The sequence below is a fragment of the Gekko japonicus genome, unplaced genomic scaffold (assembly GCF_001447785.1).
Source record: "Gekko japonicus isolate JY-2015 unplaced genomic scaffold, Gekko_japonicus_V1.1 scaffold2099, whole genome shotgun sequence".
NCBI classification, from domain to species: Eukaryota; Metazoa; Chordata; class Lepidosauria; order Squamata; family Gekkonidae; genus Gekko; species Gekko japonicus.
Genome location: NW_015163152.1, coordinates 22,566 through 33,477, shown reverse-complemented (window position 1 = coordinate 33,477; position 10,912 = coordinate 22,566). Strand labels below are relative to the sequence as shown.

Sequence of the window (10,912 nt, the reverse complement as noted above, 5' to 3'; positions counted from 1 at the left end):
GGAAGGGGAAGGAGTTTGTAAGCCGCTCTGAGACTCCTTTGGGTAGTGAAGGGCGGGGTATAAATCTTCTCTTCTTCTCAGTCCTCAAGAGAGCTCTCTCAGCTCCACCTACTGTCACAGGGTGTCTGTTGTGGAGAGGGGAAAGGAAAGGAGATTGTAAGCTGCTCTGAGACTCCGAGTGAAGGGCGGGGTATAAATCCAATCTCTTCTTCTTCTTCTATCTTCCAGTTCTGCTGCTGCTATGTCATCGTAGGTTTGCAGCTTACAGATACACACCTGAACAGCATACTCAAGATTGCAACAGCACAGACATTTTGATGCAATAATTCAGAGCAAGAGGTGTCAGTTATGAAACATTGTCAAATAAACAAAATATTGCAAGAGTGCTAATGTTTTAAGTGTTTTTTAAGTTAAAAAAAAACCTTTGTGTTTGTGTCCTTTATAAAGTTTATATCTCCTCTACCTGGTATTACATTTTATGACACACATGTCCCGGCCCAACAAGGTCTCGTTTATGTCAGATCCGGCACTCATAACAAATGAGTTCGACACCCCTGGACTAGATCCTTTACATTGGAACAGTTCTACAAAACAAAAAAGTCCTAACGTGAAAGGCATCAAAGGTTAAGCCCTTCCGTGAAAGTTGAACTCATCAAAATTCCATGTACAATTGGCTAGTTCTGGTTATCTAATCGCAAGGCCTTGGTACTCTGCACGTGCTCAGAGACACTCTGAAATCACTCTACATATCCCAGAAGATAAAAAACAGGTTCTGGAGAAGGAGGAGAAGATGAAGAGGAGGAGGAGATTGGATTTTATACCCCGCCCTTCACTCGCAGTCTCAGAGCGCCTTACAATCTCCTTTCCCTTCCCCTCCCCACAACAGATACCTTGTGAGGTAGGTGAGGCTGAGTGAGAGAACTGCTCCTGAGAGAACAGTTCTGACAGAGCTTGTGACTGACCCAAGGTCACACCAGCAGCTGCATGTGGAGGAGTGGGGGAATCAAACCTGGTTCTCCCGGGATTACAGTCTGTGCTCCTAACCACGACACCGAACTGGCTCTGGTGCCATCAAAGAAAGTAAACTTCCTCTTAAAGAGAGAGACAGAGAGACCTACCTTAGTATATAATTTATTAATTTTAAAATACAGACTACAAATCATTTTATAATCCAACTTGTTTTTGCGCAGGGAGATTAATACCACTTTTTTACAAACCCTCTAACAAGAAAGTCCCTTTACATTCATTATTTTGCGTCCCCCCCTTAAAAATTACACAGTAAAAATAAAGCGAAGATTAAAATATTATTTTTTAAAAAATATCTGTAAAGGTAGCTCATGGATTCAGGCCTTTCTGATCTACGTTGTTGTTGTGTTTTTTTGAGCGAAAAAAGAGGAAAAGTCGAAGGTCAACCGGCAACTGCCCACGTGCCACCTGCCCCTGCACCGATGGCCAAATTCCACCCATCGTCAACCGTCTTGGCAGAAAAGTCCAGTCTGTCTCTTTAAAGTGCAAAGAGTCTGCAATCAAAAGTGAGAATGCAGTGCTCAGAGAAAGAGAGAGCGCCCCCTGGGGTTTCGGAGGAGGGAAAGCGCCATTTCTTCGTTTTCATCTGGCTTGGGAAGCCTGAAGAAAGAAACAAAAAGAGATATAATAATTAGGCCCAGCTTCTAACTGTCCACTCACCTGCGGCGAATGAAAATCACATGTAGGTGAACCAGAGAGAGAAACTTTACCAGTGGTTGTGGTTTTGTCTTTCTGGCCGCAAATGGATGTTAATGGAGCCAACTATTTTATTTATTTATTTATTCGTTAGATTTCTATCCTGCCCTCCTGCCGAAGCGGCTTATAAAACCAGCATAAATACATACATAAAATACAACTCAATAAAATAGCTCAGCTCATTTCCGATTAAATAAATACAGTTAAACCCATTTAAATGTGGGGGTGTCGTATAATAAAGTGCAAGTGCAGCACAGCCGATATAGGGTCTTTCCTACTGAAACGCCCAGTGAAAAAGCTCCGTTTTCACGGCCCTGCGGAATTGCTCCAAGTAGCCCAAGGAACCTGCCTCCAACATCTATGGGTCTTCCTCCAACTGAAGAACTTCATAGATTGGAGGAAGCCTCCAGACTTGAGCCAAAAGGAAAAGGTGGCATATAAATATTTTAATAAATAAATAAACATAACTCAATGGAGTGGTAGGATAGAGGCAGGATCCAGCTCACTGTCGGTGACCAACAGGCTAGGGCAAGGGTCCCCAACAGGGCGCCCACTGAACCCTTTCTGGGAACCCGCCAGGGGTCGTTTCGTAGAAAAAGAGCTAGGGGGACTCATTAGCATAACTCATTAGCATATGGCCACAGCCATTCAAGGGAAAACGCGATGATTTTCCCTTGTATGGCCGTGGCCCCGCCCCCAGCGTGCCTGGCGTCCTCCCATCACTTCCGGGTGACGTGCGTGCGGCGCAGTTTCCCATGGAGAAAATGGATGCTTTGGAGGGTGGACTCTATGGCCTTGGCTTGTACCCCAGTGAGGTCCCTGTCCACCCCAGGCTTCTTCCGCAAATCTCCAGCGGTTTCCCAACCCAGATCCGGCAACTGTAACCCCCCATCCCCTGTCAGAGGGGGGACCTGGAACCCCTGAAAGTGCCCTGTTCTGCCTTACTCTCCGTCAATGAAAGAGCTAACCAAGGTTTTCTCTTTTGAAAAAGTAAGCTGGACATCTGAGGAATTAGTGGTCACACAACCCCCCCACCCCCATCCCTCTCACTCCCCACAATTTCATTCCCCCACCCTGGGAAGGTACGTTGCCCTCCCTCCATGGGAATGGAAGGTTTTGTTATTGCATTGGTCACCAGTAATTTCAGCTATTGTGCGAATGATTAAATTGAAAGGGGGAGAGGGTGCAAAAGAACACAGGAAAGCCAAAACAGAATTAAACCCAACAGAAAATTAAAAACCCATCTCGAACGATTACCTTGTGCAACAAAAAAAAATTAGTCTTTACTCGGGGGGAAAGGTAGTTTTGAGTTTCCTCCCCACGTAACTCCCAAAACCGAAATCAATTTTGGTGGAAAGAAAAGAGGGTTTCGAGTTACCCCCCGCCCTACGCTAATTTCCCCAAGAAGAGAGATGTTGATTCAGCCTCTTTGTAGGCAAGCTGTGTCCCACGAAGGTAATACACTTTTAATCCACCTCAAGTTAAAGCACAGAAACCCCTTTTGTCTGGGGCAGAAGCTGAGCCAGAGAGACGTGAGCACTAGAGTTAGTTACAAGCCAAAGGAAGCGGGGACCGCGATTCACGGGACACTTGGTTCCAGGTATGTGTCAGGCCCTTTCCCAGGGCATTTCCCAGCAGCCAGCAAGACGGCAAGTGACCGAAGAGGAAGAGGAGGAGGAGTCTGGATTTATACCCCGCCCTTCACTCAGAGTCTCAGAGCGGCTTTCCCTTCCCCTCCCCACAACAGACACCCTGTGAGGTAGGTGGGGCTGAGAGAGCTCTTTCCAGAACTTTCCTTGTGAGAACAGCTCTGACAGAACTATGGCTTGCCTGAGGTCATCCAGCAGCTGCGAACGGAGGAGTGGGGAATCAAACCCAGTTCTCCCAGATTGGAGTCCGTGCACTTAACCACTACACCAAACTGGCTCTCAAAGGCAGGGGAGAGGGGCAACAGAAGACAATGTACTCCCAAGACAGGAAGCCAGAGCTGGGACGCTTGGTCCTGCAGTTGAGGGGTACAGCCGGGCACAGTTGGGCCTGCACAGGCTAGAGATTCAGTGTGGAGACTGGGGCGAAGTACTGGGATATCTGGTTAGCATAGCAGAGTTTGCTCAGCCAAAAATAAATCTCCCAAGAAGTATATGACTTGGAGTTGGGAGTAAGCAGTGAAGTGGCTAAATTTGCAGATGACATGAAGTTGTTCAGAGTGGTGAGAACCAGGGAGGATTGTGAGGCACTCCAAAGGGATCTGTCAAGGATGGGCGAGTGGGTGTCAACATGGCAAATGGGGTTCAACGTGGCCAAGTACAAAGTGATGCACACTGGAGCCAAAAACCGTAACTATAAATACACGTTGATGGGGTCCGAACTGGCACAGAGAGAGATATCTTGGAGTCGTAGATAACTCAATGAAAATGTCTAGACAATGTGCAACTGCAGTAAAAAAGGCCAACGCTATGCTGGGGAATCAGGGGTCTTTTTGTAGAAAAAAAGCTGCAGGAGCTCATTAGCATACAGTATGCCACGCGGGCTGCCGGAGCGGCGCTCCAGAGGGCTCCGGGGCGAAAAGACCCCTGCTGGGGATTAGTAGGAAGGGAATTGAAAACAAATCAGCCAGTATCATCATGCCCCTGTATAAATCGATGGTGCGAGCTCCTCTGGAGTACTGTGCACAGTTCTGGTCACCACACCTCAGAAAGGATATTATAGCATTGGAAAAAGTGCAGAAAACTAGAATGATAAAAGGGTTGGAACGCTTTCCCTGTGAAGAAAGGTTAAAACGCTTGGGGCTCTTTACCTTGGAGAAACGAAGGCTGAGGGGTGACATGATCGAGGTTTATAAGATTACGCATGGGACAGAGCAGGTTGAGAAAGAAGTCCTTTTCTCATAATACAAGAACTTGTGCGCACTCTATGAAATTGCTGAGCAGTCGGGTGAGAACAGATAAAAGGAAGTCCTTCTTCACCAAAAGAGTGATGAACACATGGAATTCACTGCCACAGGATGTGGTGGCAGCTACAAGAATGGATGGCTTCAAGAGGGGATTAGATAAGCATACGGAGCAGAGGTCCATTGGTGGCTATTAGCCACAAGGTATAGATAGGGACTCAGTCTGGAGCAAGTGATGCTCTGTCTTCTTGGTGCTTCGGGGGGGGGGGGACAGTGGGAGGGCTTCCAGTGTTCTGGCCCCACTGCTGGACCTCCTGATGGCACCTGGTATTTTTGGCCACTGTGTGACAGAGTGTTGGACTGGATGGGCCAGTGGCCTGATCCAACATTGGCTTTTCTTATGTTCTTATGGCCAAAAAAGGTCAACTTGCATCTATTCAAGGAGATAACACTTCTACACCCTTACAGTGACATAGCACACCCCCTCCCCAATATCCAGGCATGCAGGGGAAGGTACTGGTCAGGTCTATGCATGCAGCAGACTGAAGTGGTGACAAGTGTTCCCTCTAAGCTGAGTTAGAGTGAGCTAGCTCACAGTCTTTTAGACTCTAGCTCACGCATTTCTGTCTTCGCCCAGGAAGGAGGGCTCCAGAGCAAACTAATTTACGCAGTAGCCAAATTGCTCGCTCACCACTTTAATGCCAGTAGCTCACAAAGTAGGATTTTTTGCTCACAAGACTTCACGGCTTAGAGGGAACATTGGTGGTGACAGGGATCACGCTGCTTCGGACCGAAAACGGGAGGGGGAATCATATTTCGAAAGTTCTGCCGTGCTTGGAACTGCCTGCAAATAGAACACCAGCTTGGCAAGGAATGGGGGCGGGACCTTAGAATCTTCCCACTTAATGGGCTACTTTTCTACTTGAAAGGTGTATTTTTTTAAGTACAATGGCACGTTCCATAGCGGTGTCCTCCCTGCATGGCAGGGGTCCCCGGCCTTTGTGAGCCTGCAGGCATCCTTTGGAGTTCTGACCAGTGTTCCCTCTAAGCTGAGTTTGTGTGAGCCAGCTCACTGTTTTTTTAGCCTCCGGCTCACACATTTCTGTCTTAGGAAGGAGGGCTCCAGAGCAGACTAATTTACGCAGTAGCCAAATTGCTCACTCACAACTTTAATGCCCATAGCTCACAAAGTAGAATTTTTGCTCACGAGACTCCACGGCTTAGAGGGAGCGTCGGTTCTGACCTTGGGTGGGGGTGAGCGCAAACCAAAAAGGTCTGCCGCAGGGAGGCAGCGCCAGCCAATGCTCCCTCTAAGCTGTTGAATCTAGTGAGCAAAAATTCTACTTTGTGAGCTACTGGCATTAAAGTTGTGAGTGAGCAATTTGGCTACTGCATGAATTAGTTTGCTCTGGAGCCCTCCTTCCTAAGACAGAAATGTGTGAGCCGGGGGGCTAAAAAACTGCGAGCTAGCTCACACTAACTCAGCTTAGAGGGAACACTGGCGCCAACCCCCAGTGCTCAGGGAGTGAGGCCACGGGCAGCTCTTAGAAGAAGCTCTTCCGCGTCTCAGACGGACGCTTAGCTTGACAGGATGCCTTTTAAAACGGACATGCGGTTTAAAAATATTTCCTGGCTTGCCCAAGGCTTATCTTCAGTCAGGCGGTGCTGCGGTGGCAGCTGCTGCCCAAAAAATGTGCTTTTAAAAATCTCCACAGTCAATCAGATCCCCAATGGCCAATCAGAAGACTTGCTGGGCAAAAGCCCCACCCGCTTTCAATGTTCTCTCTAAGCTGTGGAGTCTTGTGAGCAAAAATTCTTCTTTGTGAGCTACTGGCATTAAAGTTGTGAGCGGGCAATTTGACTACTGCATAAATTAGTCTGCTCTGGAGTCCCATCCTGCCTGAGCTAGGACAAAAATGTGTGAGCCGGAGGCTAAAAAACTGTGAGCTAGCTCACACTCACTCAGCTTAGAGGGAACACTGCCCGCTTTGTAAAAACACTTGGCGAGCACCAGGAAAGAGGCTGGTGGGCGCCATGGTGCCCCAGAGCACCCTGTTGGGGACACCTGCCCTACGGGATTAGACCATCAGCACCTATTCCGCTGCTTGCCGAAGCGTGGCTCGTTGCTAGCCATCGTTCTGCCCTCCAAGGCAGCGGCCCACAGAAAACTCCCATTGGCTGCAGGCGGACACACTAAACAATCCACTTCCAGTGCACTTTCCAGCTGGGTTTTACTGTGAGCAATTCCACATTGGCATTCCCCTTCACTGTTTTACTAAAGGTGCAGCTCAAAACTACATTCAAACACCCTGGGGGCAACGCTGTACTGACTGAGACGTCAGCCCTGAACGGCCATAAATCTATGCAGAAGGGCCCATAAGACCTGACGGTCGAAGAAAGTGGGCCCTTTCACACACATTAAATAATGCACTCTCGATCCACTTTCAATGCACTTTGCAACTGGTTTTTACAGTGTGAAATGGCAAAATCCAGAGGTCATTTTGAGGGGGATCGCGGGGGATCGCAGTTCCCCCGGGTGAGGTACGGGGGGTGGGGCACATGACGAAGCCCTGCCCCCTGCTTCCGGCCTTCATTCAGCCAGGAGGAGGCAGGAGAAGAGGGAGGGTAAGTTGCTTCCTCCCTGCCTCTCCCCACCCCTGCCTGCCTGGGGCCAGGGAGGGCCTTTGCGGGGCTTCCTTGCACTCCTGCCGGCCTTGCAGGTCCACCGCCGGGCCCCTCATGGGGCTCGGCAGTGGAGCTGCAAGGCCGGCGGCGGCCGGGACCGTTGGGGGCGGGGTGTGTGGCCTTATGACACACTTCCGGTGATGTCAGGGGGTGTGGCCTTATGACACACTTCCGGTGATGTCAGGGGGTGCGGCATAATGCTAATGAGTTATGCTAATGAGTTCCCCTAGCTCTTTTTCTACGAAACGACCCCTGGCAAGATCCACTTGCAAACAGTCGCCGAAGTGGATTGAAATGGCATTATTTAGCACAGGGGTGTCGGACTCATTTGTTACAAGGGCCGGATCTGACATAAATGAGACCTTGTCGGGCCCGGCCGTGTGTGTCATAAAATGTAATGCCAGGTAGCGGACATATAAACTGTATAAAGGACACGAACGCAAAGGGTTTTTAAAAATTAAAATAAAAACACGCTTAAAACATTAGCAGTCTTGCGATATTTTGTTCATTTGTGTCTGAGAACTGACACCTCTTGCTCTGAAGTATTGCATCAAAATGTCTGTGCTGTTGCAACCTTGAGTCTGCTGTTCAGGTGTGTATCTGTAAGCCGCAAACCTACAATGATGCAGCAGCAGCAGAACTGGAAGAAGCAGAAGACAGCCAGTTCCACTGCGGGCCTGATGGAAGCCCTCCGGGAGCCTAATCCGGCCCCCCGGCCGCATGTTTGACACCCCTGATTTAGCATGTGTGAAAGCACCCAGTGAAAGCGGCATGCAGTGTAGAGGGGACCATAAAACCCAATGATCAAAGAAAACGAAAGCGACATGCGATGCAGGGGGGAATCTCTGTTCCAAGGTGGGTTTGCTGAAACAACGAAGGGAAAAGCCAATGGAGAAGTGCCCTGTGTGAAATGGCAAAATCTAGCCCGCATAGAAAGTGGATTGAAAGTGGATTATTTAGTGTGTGTGAGCGAAGCTTGCGCAAGAGGATTAGAAACTCGATTCCCCCCACCCCCGCCACAGACGCTGAAGAATACCCACCCTGGCGTTAACTGAGCCCTAAGCACCCTCTGAGTTCGTTCAGGGAGATGAGCCGGTCGTCGTCCAAGTCACAGTAGTCCAGGAACTTGCGGACGCAGCGCTTGGGCCGGGTGTGCTTCTTCATGTACAGCTTGAGGGGGCGGAGCTCGCGCTCGCTGATGCTGTTGCTGAAGTCCTTGTCCAGGCGCACGAACTGCCAGCGGACCACCCGCTCCTCCAGGCTGCGCCCCGTCAAACGGTCCGGAAACCTGCCGGCGAGAAGCAGCTGTTCGAACGGGGTGCCTAACATGGATACCACCTGCCACAGGGCCAGACCCTCCTGCTGAGAGGCAGGCAAAAATCCCAGGGCTGCTGAGTGCCAGTATGGTGAGTTCGCTTGTGGAACTCACTGCCACAAGATGTAATGAGGGACAGGGGCTTACACCTGCAGCAGAACGAGGTGGTAAGAAGAGAAGAGAACAGGGCTTTTTTGTAGAAAAAGCCCAGCAGGGACTCATTAGCATAACAGGCCACACCCAACAGCAGAAGCTCATTAGCATATTAGGCCACACCCCATGCCTTCCCTTGGCTTGCTTGGGCAAGCTCCCCTTGAAGGGAAGCTTCCCTTGGCTTGCCAGGGCGTCCCGCGGCTGTGGGGCGCCCGGGCAAGCCGGCCCTTGGACAGGCTGGGGAAGGCACGGGGAGGCATTTAAAACCCTCCTCAATCCTTCCAAGGCCCCCCTGGTCCGCCCGCCTCGGAGTTGCCGGGGGGGGGGGTCGCTCTCCAGGCCTTCCCTCTGTAGCCACGCACGCAGAGGTTTCAGCTGTAGTGGGCGTGGCCAACTCTGAAGCCAGCCGGAACTCCGTTCCTGTGCGTTCCTGCCCAAAAACAGCCCTGGATGAGGAGACTGGAATTATACCCCGCACTTCACTACCTGAAGGAGTCTCGGAGTGGCTTACAATCTCCTTTCTCTCCCGCTCCCCACAACAGACACCCTGGGAGGTAGGCGGGGCTGAGAGAGCTCTTTCGAGGACTGCTCTTGAGGGAACAGCTCCGAGAGAACTTGTGACTGACCCAAGGTCACACCAGCAGCGGCATGTGGAGGAGTGGGGATAACCGCTGCTACACCAAACTGGCACACAGCAGAGTGCAGAGGTGGGCAGATGGGCTTTGCTGCTGCAGGCGAGGGAACCGCATTGTTTTTTAAGTTCCCCTGGATGCATAATTCCCTGGAAACAGGAAACTAGAACAGCAAAAGTCTAGAACAGGACTTTTCTCCCCGATGTGCTATTTTTTTTAATTGCAAAAAAGATGGGGGAAAGCCTTTAAATGTGTGATTTCCTCCTCCCTCACAGTCTGAAGTGATACACTAGCGGGCACTGATAGATTTAACAAGGGATCACACCACTTACGGAGGACAGGGTCCATCAGCGATCATGAACCACAGTGGCTAAACAGAACCTCCATTTCCAGAGGCAGTGGATCTCTGACTCCCAGTTGCTAAGTGGGGGAGTAACTACAGGGGAAGGCCTGGTTAGTACTTAGATGGGAGACCTCCAAGGAAGTCCAGGGTTGCTACGCAGAGGCAGGCGATGGCAAGCCCCCTCCGAACGTCTCTTGCCTTGAAAACCCAATGGGGTTGCCAGAAGTTGGCCATGACTTGACGGCGCTTCACACACACACAGACACACAGAGTCCTCTATGACTGTGATTCCTTAGCTCAAAAGTCAAGGCGTTTGATAGAGAGAGAGAGAGAGAGAGAGAGAGAGAGAGAGAGAGAGAGAGAGAGACCTCTACGACTGTGATTCCCTAGCTCAAATGTCAAGGCGTTTGAGCCAGTGAGAGGGGAGTTTCCAGCCCGGCGGTACATGCCTTCGGTACGGGGCGGGCATCATCCTCGACTGCAGCATGTCCGAAGCTAAGGCTTTGATCAGGTTGGAGATGAATTCGGCCTTCTTGGTGCCGGGACAACCTGGGCCGGAGAGAAGGAACAAGAGGGTCCCTGGAGATCTCATGAAGCCAGACAGGCCGAGTCCAACGTTCCCAGCCCGCACCAACGCTCCTTCTAAGCTGTGGAATTTTGTGAGCAAAAATTCTACTCTGTGAGCCACTGGCATTAAAGTTTTGAGCGAGTGATTTGCCTACTGTACAAATGAGTTTGCTCTGGAGCCATCTTTCCTGAGCCAGGACAAAAAATGTGCGAGCTGGAGGCTAAAAAACTGAGAGCTGGCTCACACTAACTCAGCTTAGAGGGAACACTGCCCAGCACAGAATCACAGATATAACATCCAGATCTCAAGATGTAATAGTCCCACTGTACACTGCACTAGGAGCTGCGGTGGCTCAAGTGGTTAAGACGCTGAACTGCAGGCTGTGGAAGGTCAGTAGTTCAGCAGTTCGAGACCTGAGTGCGCCGCATGACGGAGTGAGCTCCCGTCTCTAGTTCCAGCTCCTGCCAACCTAGCAGTTCGAAAGCAAGAAATTGCAAGTAGATCAATAGGTACCACTTCGGTGGGAAGGTAACAGCGTTCCGTGCGCCTTGGTGTTTTTTTTAAATTATTGTTATTATTTTATTTTATTTTTTTGTTTATTTAT

At 50.1% G+C, this 10,912-nt stretch overlaps 1 protein-coding gene across 1 annotated transcript in view; it reads right to left on the bottom strand.

The window, feature by feature from the left end:
* Positions 1-1,189: 1,189 nt before the first annotated feature.
* LOC107106829 (SPARC-related modular calcium-binding protein 1-like) overlaps positions 1,190-10,912 on the bottom strand; it is a gene marked incomplete at its 5' end in the record, with an annotated part of 30,304 nt that continues 20,581 nt past the window's right edge. The window contains 3 exons of the mRNA XM_015407042.1: positions 1,190-1,626; positions 8,338-8,585; positions 10,190-10,289. Of these exons, the coding sequence (XP_015262528.1) occupies positions 8,345-8,585; positions 10,190-10,289 (341 nt within the window). The remainder of the gene's footprint in view (positions 1,627-8,337; positions 8,586-10,189; positions 10,290-10,912) is intronic.